Source organism: Staurois parvus, unplaced genomic scaffold (genome assembly GCF_062004578.1).
Source record: "Staurois parvus isolate SC_StPar_1 unplaced genomic scaffold, SC_StPar_1.0 ptg000772l, whole genome shotgun sequence".
NCBI classification, from domain to species: domain Eukaryota; kingdom Metazoa; phylum Chordata; class Amphibia; order Anura; family Ranidae; genus Staurois; species Staurois parvus.
This window is the reverse complement of record NW_028318568.1, coordinates 1626223-1639489: the sequence shown is the minus strand read 5'-3', so window position 1 is coordinate 1639489 and position 13267 is coordinate 1626223. Positions and strand designations below refer to the sequence as shown.

Sequence of the window (13267 nt, the reverse complement as noted above, 5' to 3'; positions counted from 1 at the left end):
CGTATGCGCCCTGATGCGCATTTACATTTGTGCATGTGGGGGACTCAACATTTTTTCGGATGGGATTTTATGTGTGAACCGATCAGAAAGTCCGTGTCAAAAGTTTGGCTCGACTTTCACTTTCATTTAACAGAAAGGTGAACGAAAACAGCTTTTTCCCTGACATGCTGCTTTTATATTTATTTATTACAAATGTTCATAGAGCCTTGACAATTTATGCAGCACTATACAAATTTATTGTACATTCACATCAGTCCCTGCTTTCCAGGAGCTTACAGTCTAAAGGTCTCCAACTCATTCATGCATACACATGCCAGGGCCAGTTTGGGCTTGGTTCATACTGTTGCCATAGGATTTTGATGGGACATTCACTGCAATTATTTAGTGCTCTTGGATGCAACTTTGATGAGGTTTGCATATTCTATGGGACCAAACATCGCACTGGAATCACATCATAGTAGCAAAAGAACCTTTTCCAAAAATCACTGTGCCAAGTAGCATTGATGTAAACAGACACCATTGAAAACAATGTGATTTGTCATGTAATTTTGTGTGACTCAAGTCGCATCAGAAGTTACACTAGTGTGAACTAGATCTTACATAAGCCAAGAAAAAGAAAAAGAAAAAAGAAAAGAAAAGAAATCACTCGATTCCCCCCCCATCAACAAAGTCCATGTTAATGAGGGAATCCCACCCGCAGTGCTACTGTATTCTGCCAGTGGGGAGCCCTCCCTGTTGGCAGAACACAAATGATCACTGCTGGTGGCTATAGTCTCAGACATTAATCGCAACAAAAGAAATCCAACAGGCTGGTTGTACTGAAGTTGACCGACAGATCAACTTCAGTACAACTAGCCTACCCATAGATAGATCGAATCTCGGCAGAACCCTGCTGAACTGGCAGATTCGATCCATCTATGGCTGGCTTTAGACAGGAACCAATTAACCTACCAGTATGTGTTTGGAGTTTAAAAGCTATATTTATACACAATCACATCTCATTAAAATGTGTGAATTTCATGTGTAAACTCTATGGCCCCTTTCACACAGAGCAGTTTCCAGCTGCGATCCGCTTGCTCAGAAGGGGATTTGTCAGCTTATTCCCACTAAGCAGGCGAATGACAAGTCTGCTCCACTTATGCAGAGCGGACACAGCATGCCCTCCTCTATGGGCAATTGGATGTAAACAGACTGCCATCCAATCCGCTGAAGAGAAAGGGAACGGATATCCATTCGTCTGTTTTCTAGCAAATCAGATGTCAGCAGGTTTAACCACTTGCCTACCAGCCGCAGTGTATATACTGCGGCAGGGTGGCACCGCTGTGCTAAACCATGTTTTAAAACGTTGTTTAGCAAAACAGGTAGGGGGCACGCGCGAGGCGTGCGTGCGCGCGCCCGCCCTACCTGCGCCACCGATCGCGGCCGCGGGTGTCAATCACCGGGTCCCGGCCGGCCACTACCTGCTGGCTCCCGGCGATTACCAGCATTCACTGACAGAGAGCACGGCTGCAGTGTTTACACTGCACCCTGCTCCCTGTCAGCTCCTAACACACTGTCACTGAGAGCAGAGATTAGCTTTCCAGGACAGCTTGTTCTTTTGAAGTTCACACCCCCGCCCACTAGTAAAAACACTCCCCTCACACAGTTAACCCTTTCATTGAATAAAAAAAGTTAACCCCCTTCCTCCCTAGTGCCATTAGTACAGTGTCTAGTTTGTTTTTTCACTGATCACCGTATTGATGTCACTGGGGATGTCAGTGACTCCAAGTCAGTTCCCCCCCAGTGTCAAAATGTCTGCCGCAGTCCCGCCATAAGTCGCAAATCACTGTCATAAATCGCTGATCACCGCCATAAGTCACTGATCGCCGCAATTATTATAAAAAAAAATAAAATCCCAGTATCTTTATCGCCATTTGTAAACGCTATAACTTTCACGTAAACCAATTAATTTACACGTATTGGGATTTTTTTTTTTAGCAAAGACATGTCGCAGAATACATTTTAGCCGAAATTTATGACAATTTGATTTTTAATATTTTTAAACTGGACATGTTTTATAGCAAAAAGTCAAAAATATTGTTTTTTTATTCTCAAAATTGTCAGCCTTTTTTTTTATAGCGCAAAAAATAAAAACCGCACAGGCGATCAAATACCACAGAAAGAAAGCTCAATTTGTGGGAAAAAAAAAAAGGACGTAAATTTAATTTGGGTGCAGTGTTGCATGACCACGCAATTGTCAGTTAAAGTAATGCAGCGACTTAACACAAACCACTTCTGTAACCGCTTCCTGACCTCCCTATAGCAGAAATACTGCTACAGGGTGGCACAGGTGCGCAAAATCACATATACATACACACACAAATACACACACACACATACATACATGATTTGTGCTCCCGTGGTTTTCACGCCCCTCCCAGATGGCGTCAGATTGCCCGTCAGTACACTAGTCATCACATTTAACCCCTTGATTGCCAGCAACACGCTCATACACAATAAATCTCCATTGCTAGTATAGTGTCTGAACAGATCAATATCTTTGATCAGATCAGCACTATACCAACATTCAAATAGTATAGTGTCCTCAAAAATGCAGCGTTAGTGGGATCAGCCCCGACACCTGCCAGCACCTGCGTTTAGCCCCTACGCTTACCCCCCCCTTCTCCCCCAGCAAGTGCAGTGTCAGTGGGTCACTGTCACTTGATATATTACACACAAAACCACAGTGTTCGCAGAATCAGGCCTGATCTCGGTTAGCACTTGCCGGTAAATTTTGATGACTCTCATATGCAGCCTCTTAGATTGTAAGCTCCCAGGATCAGGCCCTCCTAACCCTCTTGTATTGAACTGTATTGTTGCTGTATTGTCTCCCGTTATATTGTAGCGCTGAGCAAACTGTTGGCGCTATATAAATCCTGTATAATAATAATAATAATACCAGCACTGCAGTATGACTTGGTGACGTGGCGAGTCCTATAAGTGCAGTACAAGCTGGTGCGGTGGTGAGCACAAGTATTGTCCCGCAACCACTAAGAATTTGCACACAGGCCCATAGAGCCCGTAATATCCTTCCGGATGTGCTTGCAAATCCCAATTAGCAAATTTTGCAGCACTTGTACTTCCCCTGTTCACTGCCCAACCCGGAATTCAGGTAGAAATAGAAAATTTAACTACTCCCCTTGATTTTTGGAGCTGTTTTTCACGGAATATCTGTATGCGTTGATTGTGGATCAAAGCAATTTATATGCACAACAATTTATCGCCGCCAACCAAATTTCAAACCTTGCCAGACCAGTTGCATGGAAAATCCATCACGGTTTCCGAATTTACTTTTTTTTGGGAGCCTAACCCTCAACATGGACATTACTAAAAGAAATGAATTCCAATTGTATTTGTCCGCAGACCAGATTCATCATATGCCCCCGTTTTCTGCTGCCATGGCCAGGCATAGATATGAGAGTATAATGTGTTTTATGCATTTCAACGACAATACACTCTGTCATCCTCGGGGTGGCCCTGAATTTGACCGGCTCCACAAAATTCAGCCCCTCACAAATCACCTTAACCAAAAATTTGCAGATGTCTATACTCCCCAGCAAAACATCTGCGTTGATGAGTCCCTCATTAATTTTTCTGGCCACCTTGCATTCAAACAATTTCTCCCCAGCAAGCGTGCCAGATATGGGGTCAAGATGTAGAAGACCTGTGAGAGGGCAACAGGCTATACTTATACGTTTCGGTTTTACAAGGGAATAGATAGTCACGTGGAGCCCCTTGGATGCCCAGACTACATGGGGAGCAGTGACAAGATAGTTTGGGACTTGGTGTCATCCTTTTTCCACATGGGGTACCACTTATACGTGGACAATTTTTATTCAAGCGTGCCACTATTTAGACATTTGTACAATCTCGGAACTGGAGCATGTGGCAAAGAGTGACCTAATGTGTGTCCACCATTAGAAGTGGGTGGATGCAGGGCGGTATATTCTAATGGTGGGCATACCACACACTTTTTTTTGGCATAGATTTCTTCTCTTTTTTTCCCCATTCAGTCCACAGGCTGCATAAAAAATAAACAAAAGAACATAGCATATACACACAAAAAGGACCAGCGACGTACTGGTACATCACTGGACTTTGAGTGGTTATACCAGGATGATGCCTATCATGGTATAATTTTTTTCAGCCGGCGATCGGCTTTCATGCAAAAGCAATCCTAGTGGCTAATTAACTGCAGGATTGCTTTTACAAGCAGCGGGAGACCATACCCCCCCCTCCCCCGCTGCCTTCCACGGACTTCTCGGGCAGTCCTGTGCCATCGGGGGAACCCGAGAATGCAGCCGGTGTTTCTGCCAGCTGACCATAGAGCTGCTTGGAGACCAGAATGGTGCAAATCATCTCTATAGTCTAAGAAATCAGAAGCTACGAGCATTTCATCACTTCAGTTTCGCAGGATATAAACAGAACCATTTGTAAATTGGGAAAGCATTTGATCACACCGATTTTGTTTTGATTAGATAATGTAAGGGCAGAGGAGATATCTGATAGACCCCAGATTTCTCAAAAAAGAATATATGACAATGCCCATTTAAGTTATAGGGGATATTTGCATTCCCTGTGATAGCATTAAAAGTGATCAAAAAAAAAAAAAGTACCCTCGCCCCCCGCACTTGCGTTCATGAGCATTGACCCTGTGCCAGTATGGAAACAGCAGTGGCACCATGCATGTGAGGTATCGCCACAAACATTAGACCAAGGGCAGTAATTCTAACACTAGACCTCCTCTGTAAATCTAAAATGGCAGCTTGTAAAGGCTTTTAAACATTGCCTATGGATATTAAAAACGTATACAGTTTGTCACCATTGCACGGGCCATGCGCAGTTTTAAAGCATGTCATGTTTGGTATCTATTTACTCGGCATACCCTCATCTTTTATATTTTACCAAATAATTGGCCAAAATAGTGTGTTTTTGTGCATTAAAAGTAAAAAAAGTGTATTTTTAAAAAACAATTGCGTTTGAAAAATAGCTGCGCGAGTACTATGTGCCATAAAAAAAATTGTAGTACCCACCATTTGATTCACTAGGGTGTCTGCTTTAAAAAAAAATATAAAATGTTTGCGGTTTAAATTAATTTCCTAGCAAAAAAGACTGATTTTTTTCATGTGAACAAAAAGTGTCAGAAAAGGCTCGGTCTTCAGGTGGTTAGAAGAGTGAATGATGTGTGGCATAAACTTCTAATGCTGGGCATAAAACACCCCCATCCCCCAAAATGACCCCTTTTTGGATAGTAGACACCCCAAACTATTTGCTGAGAGGCATGTTGAATCAATAGAAGAATTTATTTTTTTACAAGTTTTTGGAAAATGACAAACAAAAATTATTATTATTTTTTTTAAACACAAAATTGTCACTTAAATGATTTAATGCTCACGCATGCTATGGGTAAAGTGGGGATCGAAAGTTTGGGCGCCACAGCTAAAAATTTGTATTGATGTGCATAAAGAAGCCAAGGAAAAATGGAAAAATCTCCAAAAGGCATCAAATTACAGATTAGACATTCTTATAATATGTCAACAAAAGTTAGATTTTATTTCCATCATTTACACTTTCAAAATAACAGAAAACAAAAAAATGGCGTCTGCAAAAGTTTGGGCACCCTGCAGAGTTAATATCTTGTACTGTCCCCTGTGGCAAGTATCACAGCTTGTAAACGCTTTTTGTAGCCAGCCAAGAGTCTTTCAATTCTTGTTTGTGGTATCTTTGCCCATTCTTCCTTACAAAAGTCTTCAAGTTCTTTGAGATTTCTGGGCTGTCTGTCACGCACTGCTCTTTTAAGGTCTATCCATAGATTTTCAATTATGTTGAGGTCAGGAGATTGTGAAGGCCATGGCAAAACCTTCAGTTTACGCCTCTTGATGTAATCCCCCCGTAGATTTCGAAGTGTGTTTAGGATCATTATCCATTTGTAGAAGCCATCCTCTCTTTAACTTCAGCTTTTTCACAGATGGCATCAAGTTACCATCCAAAATTTGCTGAAATTTTATTGAATCCATTTTTCCTTCTACTCGTGAGATGTTCCCTGTGCCACTGGCTGCAACACAACCCCAAAGCATGATTGATCCAACCCCATGCTTAACAGTTGGACAGAGGTTCTTTTCATTAAATTCTGTGCCCCTTCTTCTCCAAACGTACCCTTGCTCATTCCGGCCAAAAAGTTCAATTTTAATCTCATCGGTCCACAGAACTTGTTTCCAAAATGCATCAGGCTTGTCTATATGTTCATTTGCAAAGTTCAAACGATGATTTTTGTGGTGAGGACGTAGAAGAGGTTTTCTTCTGATGACTCTTCCATGAAGACCATATTTGTACAAGTATCTCTTTATAGTGGAATAGAGTACCACAACTCCAGTGTCTGCCAGATCTTTCTGGAGGGATCGTGCAGTCAAATGTGGGTTTTGAATTGTTTTTCTCACAATCCTGCGAGCTGTTCTGTCTGAAATTTTTCTTGGTCTTCCAGATCTTGCTTTAACTTCCACTGTTCCTGATGACTGCCATTTCTTAATTACATTCCGAACAGAGGATATTGACATCTCAAAACGCTTTGCTATCTTCTTATAGCCTTCTCCAGCTTTGTGAGCGTCAACTATTTTCAGTTTCAGTTTTCTAGACAACTGCTTAGAAGAACCCATGGTGCTGATTGTTAGGGCAAGGTCAGATGAGTCTGGGCATTTAAAACCTTTGAGTTTGACATCACCTGGTCTTCCCAGACGATGATTGAGAACAATCCATGACACTGGCAGGTCTCAGCTTTGCAAAGGGGGCAGTATAAATTCTGCAGGTGCCCAAACCTTTGCAGACGCTATTTTTTTTTTTCTGTTATTTTGAAAGTGTAAATGATGGAAATAAAATCTAACTTTTGTTGACATACAAGAATGTCTAATCTGTAATTTGATGCCTTTTGGAGATTTTTCCATCTTTCCTTGGCTTCTTTATGCACATTAATACAAATTTTTAGCTGGGGTGCCCAAACTTTCGATCCCCACTGTATTTGTGAAATTACGACCCAAAATACATTCTGCTACTTCTCCCGAGTATGGGGGTACCACATGTGAGACGTTTTGGCAGTCTAGCCAAGTACAGGACCCCAAAATCCAATAAGCACCTTCAGGCTTCTAAAAGGCTTTATTTCCTCATTACACTTCCAGACTACCTATCACAGTTTCGGAGGCCCTGAAATGCCAGGATAGCACCTAACCCCCCCCAAATGACCCCTTTTTGGAAAGTAGACACCCCAAAGAATTTGATAAGAAGCATGGTAAGTATTTTGCAGATCTCATTTGTTGCCACAAGTTTTTGGAAAATGAAGAAAAAACAAAAACATTTTTTTTATATTTCAAAACCTTGTGAGAAAAAATGAGATCTGCAAAATACTCACCATGCCTCTTTTTAAATTCCTTGGGGAGTCAACTTTCCAGAAAGGGGTCATTCGGGGGGGCTTTGGTGCTATCCTGGCATGCTTGGACCTTCGAAACTGTGATAGGTATTGAGGAAGTGAAATGAGGAAGTTACGCACCTTCAGGCTTTCAGAGTGGTCATTGGATTTCAGGCTCCTGTATGTGGCTAGGCTCCCAAAAAGTCTCACATGTGTGGTATCCTCATACTCGGTAGAAGTAGCAGAATGTATTTTGAAGTGTAATTCCACATATACCCATGGCTTGTGCAAGAAAGAAAAAACATTTAAATGACAACTTTGTGTAAAACAAAAAAAAAAAATGTTTGTCATTTTCCAGAAACTTGTGGAAAAAAAATAAATCTTCCATGGACTCAATATGCCTTTCAGCAGATAGCTTAGGGTGTCTACTTTAAGAAAAGGGGGTCATTTGAGGGTGTTTGTACTATCCTGGTATTTTAGCACCTCATGAAATGTGATGGGAAGTCAGAAAGTAAATGCTGTGTAAATTCCATTATCTATACCATAGTTTGTAGACGCTATCATTTTCACACAAAGCAATAAATGTACACTTACTGGGATTTTTTTAACCAAAAACATGTAGTAGAATACATTTTGGCCTAAATTTATAACGAAATTCTAGTTTTTTTGGATATTTTTTATGACCGAAATGAGAAAATGTTTTTTTCAAAAAAAATTTATTTTCTTCAAAAATGTTTTTGTTTATAGCGCCAAAAATAAAAAGTGCACAGGTGATCAAATACCACCAAAAGAAAGCTCTATTTGTGTGAAAAAAGGACATAAATTTCAGGAGTAAATTGCAGTATCTATACCATAGTTTGCAGACGCTATAACGTTCACACAAAGCAATCAATATACACTTATTGGGATATTTTTTTTACCAAAACATGTAGCAAAATACATTTTAACCTAAATTTATAACCAACTGAGTTTACTATATATTTTTTATAGCTGAAAGTAAAAAATATAATTTTTCTTCAGAATTTTTGGTCTTTTTTTGTTTATAGCGTGAAAAATAAAAAGTGCACAGGTGATCAAATACCACCGAAAGAAACCTCTATTTGTGTGAAAAAAAGGACAAATTTCGTTTGGGTGCAGCATTGCATGACCACGCAATTATCAGTTGAATTAGTGCAACGCCGAGTAGCAAAAAGAGGCCGGGTAAGGAAGGGGGGGGGGGGTAAATCCTCTGGATGGCAAGTGGTTAAACAGACACGTCTGTTTACACCCACCGCTCCATAGAGGAGAATTGAGGTTCCAATCGGGTCTGCCAAAAAAAAAAAAAAAAACAGAAAGAGTGCATTATCTTCAGCACTTTATTAAGTAAAGCAAATAAAAATATACTCACAAGCCCAATTGGCTAAAGGCATGTGAAACACACAAGTCATGAAATGCAATCATCTGCTAACCAACTTCAACTTGTAAATGGATGGCTGAGCTATATGACGCATTTCGGGAAACTAGCCATGGCTCTGAAGAAGGGGGCAGTTCCCTTAAATATGTCATCCATTTACAAGTTGGAGTTGGTTAGCGGACGCTTGCATTGCATATCTTGTGTGTTTTAAATGCCTTTAGCCTATCAGGCACGTGAATATATTTTTATTTGCTCTACTTAAAGCGGAATTCCAGCTGAATTTAAAAAAATAAAAAAATTCGGCAGCTACAAAAACAGTAGCTGCCAACTTTTAAAATACAGACACTTACCTGTCCCTCGGTCCAGCAGTGTCCTCACGATGGCTGGTTTCACTGGCCGTCTTCGCTCCCCGTTGCCAGCATCTTCAGTGTGGGCACCCGATTGTGAAGCCGCAAGCTGTCACAGCCGGGTGCCCACTGCGCGTGTGCAAGTAGTGCTGTCACGTGTCCCAGAAGACTACGGGGAGGGAGGGGGGAAAGACAACTTCCGGTCGCTTAGGAGATCACACAGGAAGTGGAAACCTGTCACATTTGGGTACCCGCTCCCCAAAAGATGTGAAACCTTAACGAGATGCAGGGGACAAAGCCTTAAAGCAGAACTTCCCCTTTTGGGTGGAGCTCCGCTTTAATCAAGTGCAGCAGACACTGCACTAGGCATTTGCACCATTTTTTATTGTTGAATTTCCCCAATTCGACAAGAGCTGCACCGCCTACCCTTCCAGTTTGGGCAACTCTGCAGTATAAGATGAGGGAACATCTTAAGCGTCAAATGTTTTGCCCATCTCCAGTCCAACCAGATTGGAACGTTCATGTGAAAGGGGCCTAAGTAAGGGAAGAGCTTACCAATCACAAACAAGTTGCTGCCAATGGTCTCCAAGCCTACACAGCAATTCAGAGATTAGCCCCCCACTGGGATGTTTTACCAAACGCAGCCAACGTATCCTTTCTGATCTTCTCTTCAGCATCCAGATGAAAAAAAAAAAAAAAAAAAAAAAAATGGAAGTTTTCCCCATAGAGGAAAAGCTTCCCCAATTTATGCACAGTACCCCCCCCCCCCCATGGAGGAACAGTTTCCCCCCACATGATGCACAGTGTCCCTCCCCCCCCATGGAGGAACAGTTTCCCCCCACCTGATGCACAGTGTCCCTCCCCCCCCCCCCCCATGGAGGAACAGTTTCCCCCCACCTGATGCACAGTGTCCCTCCCCCCCCCCCATGGAGGAACAGTTTCCCCCCCACCTGATGCACAGTGTCCCTCTCCCCCCCATGGAGGAACAGTTTCCCCCCACCTGATGCACAGTGTCCCTCCCCCCCCCCATGGAGGAACAGTTTCCCCCCACCTGATGCACAGTGTCCCTCCCCCCCCCCCCCATGGAGGAACAGTTTCCCCCCACCTGATGCACAGTGTCCCTCCCCCCCCCCATGGAGGAACAGTTTCCCCCCACCTGATGCACAGTGTCCCTCCCCCCCCATGGAGGAACAGTTTCCCCCCACCTGATGCACAGTGTCCCTCCCCCCCTCCATGGAGGAACAGTTTCCCCCCACCTGATGCACAGTGTCCCTCCCCCCCTCCATGGAGGAACAGTTTCCCCCCACCTGATGCACAGTGTCCCTCCCCCCCTCCATGGAGGAACAGTTTCCCCCCACCTGATGCACAGTGTCCCTCCCCCCCCCCATGGAGGAACAGTTTCCCCCACCTGATGCACAGTGTCCCTCCCCCCCCCCATGGAGGAACAGTTTCCCCCCACCTGATGCACAGTGTCCCTCCCCCCCCCCCATGGAGGAACAGTTTCCCCCCACCTGATGCACAGTGTCCCTCCCCCCCCCCCATGGAGGAACAGTTTCCCCCCACCTGATGCACAGTGTCCCTCCCCCCCCCCCATGGAGGAACAGTTTCCCCCCACCTGATGCACAGTGTCCCTCCCCCCCCCCCATGGAGGAACAGTTTCCCCCCACCTGATGCACAGTGTCCCTCCCCCCCCCCATGGAGGAACAGTTTCCCCCCACCTGATGCACAGTGTCCCTCCCCCCCCCCCATGGAGGAACAGTTTCCCCCCACCTGATGCACAGTGTCCCTCCCCCCCCCCCATGGAGGAACAGTTTCCCCCCACCTGATGCACAGTGTCCCTCCCCCCCCCCCATGGAGGAACAGTTTCCCCCCACCTGATGCACAGTGTCCCTCCCCCCCCCCATGGAGGAACAGTTTCCCCCCACCTGATGCACAGTGTCCCTCCCCCCCCCCCCATGGAGGAACAGTTTCCCCCCACCTGATGCACAGTGTCCCTCCCCCCCCCCCATGGAGGAACAGTTTCCCCCCACCTGATGCACAGTGTCCCTCCCCCCCCCCCATGGAGGAACAGTTTCCCCCCACCTGATGCACAGTGTCCCTCCCCCCCTCCATGGAGGAACAGTTTCCCCCCACCTGATGCACAGTGTCCCTCCCCCCCTCCATGGAGGAACAGTTTCCCCCCACCTGATGCACAGTGTCCCTCCCCCCCTCCATGGAGGAACAGTTTCCCCCCACCTGATGCAGTGTCCCTCCCCCCCCCCATGGAGGAACAGTTTCCCCCCAACTGATGCAGTGTCCCTCCCCCCCCCCATGGAGGAACAGTTTCCCCCCAACTGATGCAGTGTCCCTCCCCCCCCCATGGAGGAACAGTTTCCCCCCAACTGATGCAGTGTCCCTCCCCCCCCCCATGGAGGAACAGTTTCCCCCCAACTGATGCACAGTCCCATCCCCCCCCCATGGAGGAACAGTCTCCCCCCAACTGATGCACAGTCCCATCCCCCCCCCCCCATGGAGGAACAGTCTCCCCCCAACTGATGCACAGTCCCATCCCCCCCCCCATGGAGGAACAGTCTCCCCCCAACTGATGCACAGTCCCATCCCCCCCCCCCCCCCATGGAGGAACAGTCTCCCCCCAACTGATGCACAGTCCCATCCCCCCCCCCCCATGGAGGAACAGTCTCCCCCCAACTGATGCACAGTCCCATCCCCCCCCCATGGAGGAACAGTCTCCCCCAACTGATGCACAGTCCCATCCCCCCCCATGGAGGAACAGTCTCCCCCAACTGATGCCCAGTCCCATCCCCCCCCCCCCCCCATGGAGGAACAGTCTCCCCCAACTGATGCCCAGTCCCATCCCCCCCCCCCCCCCCATGGAGGAACAGTCTCCCCCAACTGATGCACAGTCCCCCCCCATGGAGGAACAGTCTCCCCCAACTGATGCACAGTCCCCCCCACCTGATGCAGTTTCCCTCAAGGATGCACTTGTTTACATTGTCAGCACTGCCCTATCAGGTCTCCCCCTCACACATTACATCATACTGTACGAACATGATGCGTCGTCCTAACAACAGGCCGGAGGAGCCTGCGATCCCAGCAGCGGAGAACCTATCAGCTGCCGATCACACGCCCAGCTTGTAAAGATGGACCCCCCCGAGCCGCGTACAGGCTGAGCAGGCCGCACATGACAGGAGCCGCTCTGAGCCCACAATGAATGAACACACTTCTTGTGTCACCGAACCAACACTCCCCTCCGACAGAGCTCACCCGATCTGTAGAAAGCGCTGATATCTGCCGAGTCCTTGGCTGTCTCGTCCATTCCGTCCCGGGTGCCGTCGCTGCTGCCCGCGGCTATGGCATTGGAGCTGACAGTGCTGGCCGGGACACATGGGTTCAGGCTGCTGGAATTACTCATCCTGAATCACAGGAGCTCGCTGCTAGGAAAGGAAAGATTGGCCGAGCCCGTGTCACACGACGTCTCTGCTTCTCGCCTTTTGTCCCTCGTCACCGAACACGGCCTTATTAACGAACATCATCCATCTCCTCTACAGCGCAGGCTCCATTCATAGCAATCCAATACATCCAGGAAAATGGACTCCGAGCACAGCGAAGGAAGAGCCCACTACTTCCCCGGCAGGCGATGACACACACCGAGGAGAAAGCGCTGCATTTCTCGTCTTCCGGACTGCAGACAGCTGTCACCAAACAAAGCGCTGTGCCAGGAGAGGGGAGGACGGGCTGAAATCACGGCTTGGCCACAGCAGCAGACACATTTTCAGGCGGCGGCTGCGGCGAATAAAGAAGGCGGAGCTTGGAGGCTAAGCGCAATGCTGCTGTGCAAATCAACACTACGCTCTCGCGAGACCGAACCGAGCCGAATCCATTTCCTCTCTGAGATTGGCAAAATATTTCGCCTTGTCGCTGGATTTCTACAACTTCAACGGATACCGTCCATCGCAGGATTACGTAGTTCATGTGCTTGGGAAAAAAAAAAGACAAGTCCATCCAGTTCAACCAACATGGGGGTCCAGGATAGAATGTGCTAAATAAAAAACAGTTTCTGATAAGTCCTAACCAATTGCCCTCCAGAGGATT

At 46.3% G+C, this 13267-nt stretch overlaps 1 protein-coding gene across 4 annotated transcripts in view; it reads right to left on the bottom strand.

The window, feature by feature from the left end:
• Positions 1 to 12982, bottom strand: part of LOC149444794 (triple functional domain protein) — a 455657-nt gene extending 442675 nt beyond the window's left edge. For 3 of the 4 annotated variants that reach the window (XM_089654524.1, XM_089654525.1, XM_089654526.1), the window contains exon 1: positions 12440 to 12980. In XM_089654524.1, coding sequence (XP_089510650.1) covers positions 12440 to 12587 — 148 coding nt within the window. In that variant the 5' untranslated portion in view covers positions 12588 to 12980. Of the gene's footprint in view, positions 1 to 12439 lie in introns of all 4 variants that reach the window. The other variant, XM_089654527.1, reaches the window with a different exon arrangement.
• Between the last annotated feature and the right edge of the window lie 285 nt (positions 12983 to 13267).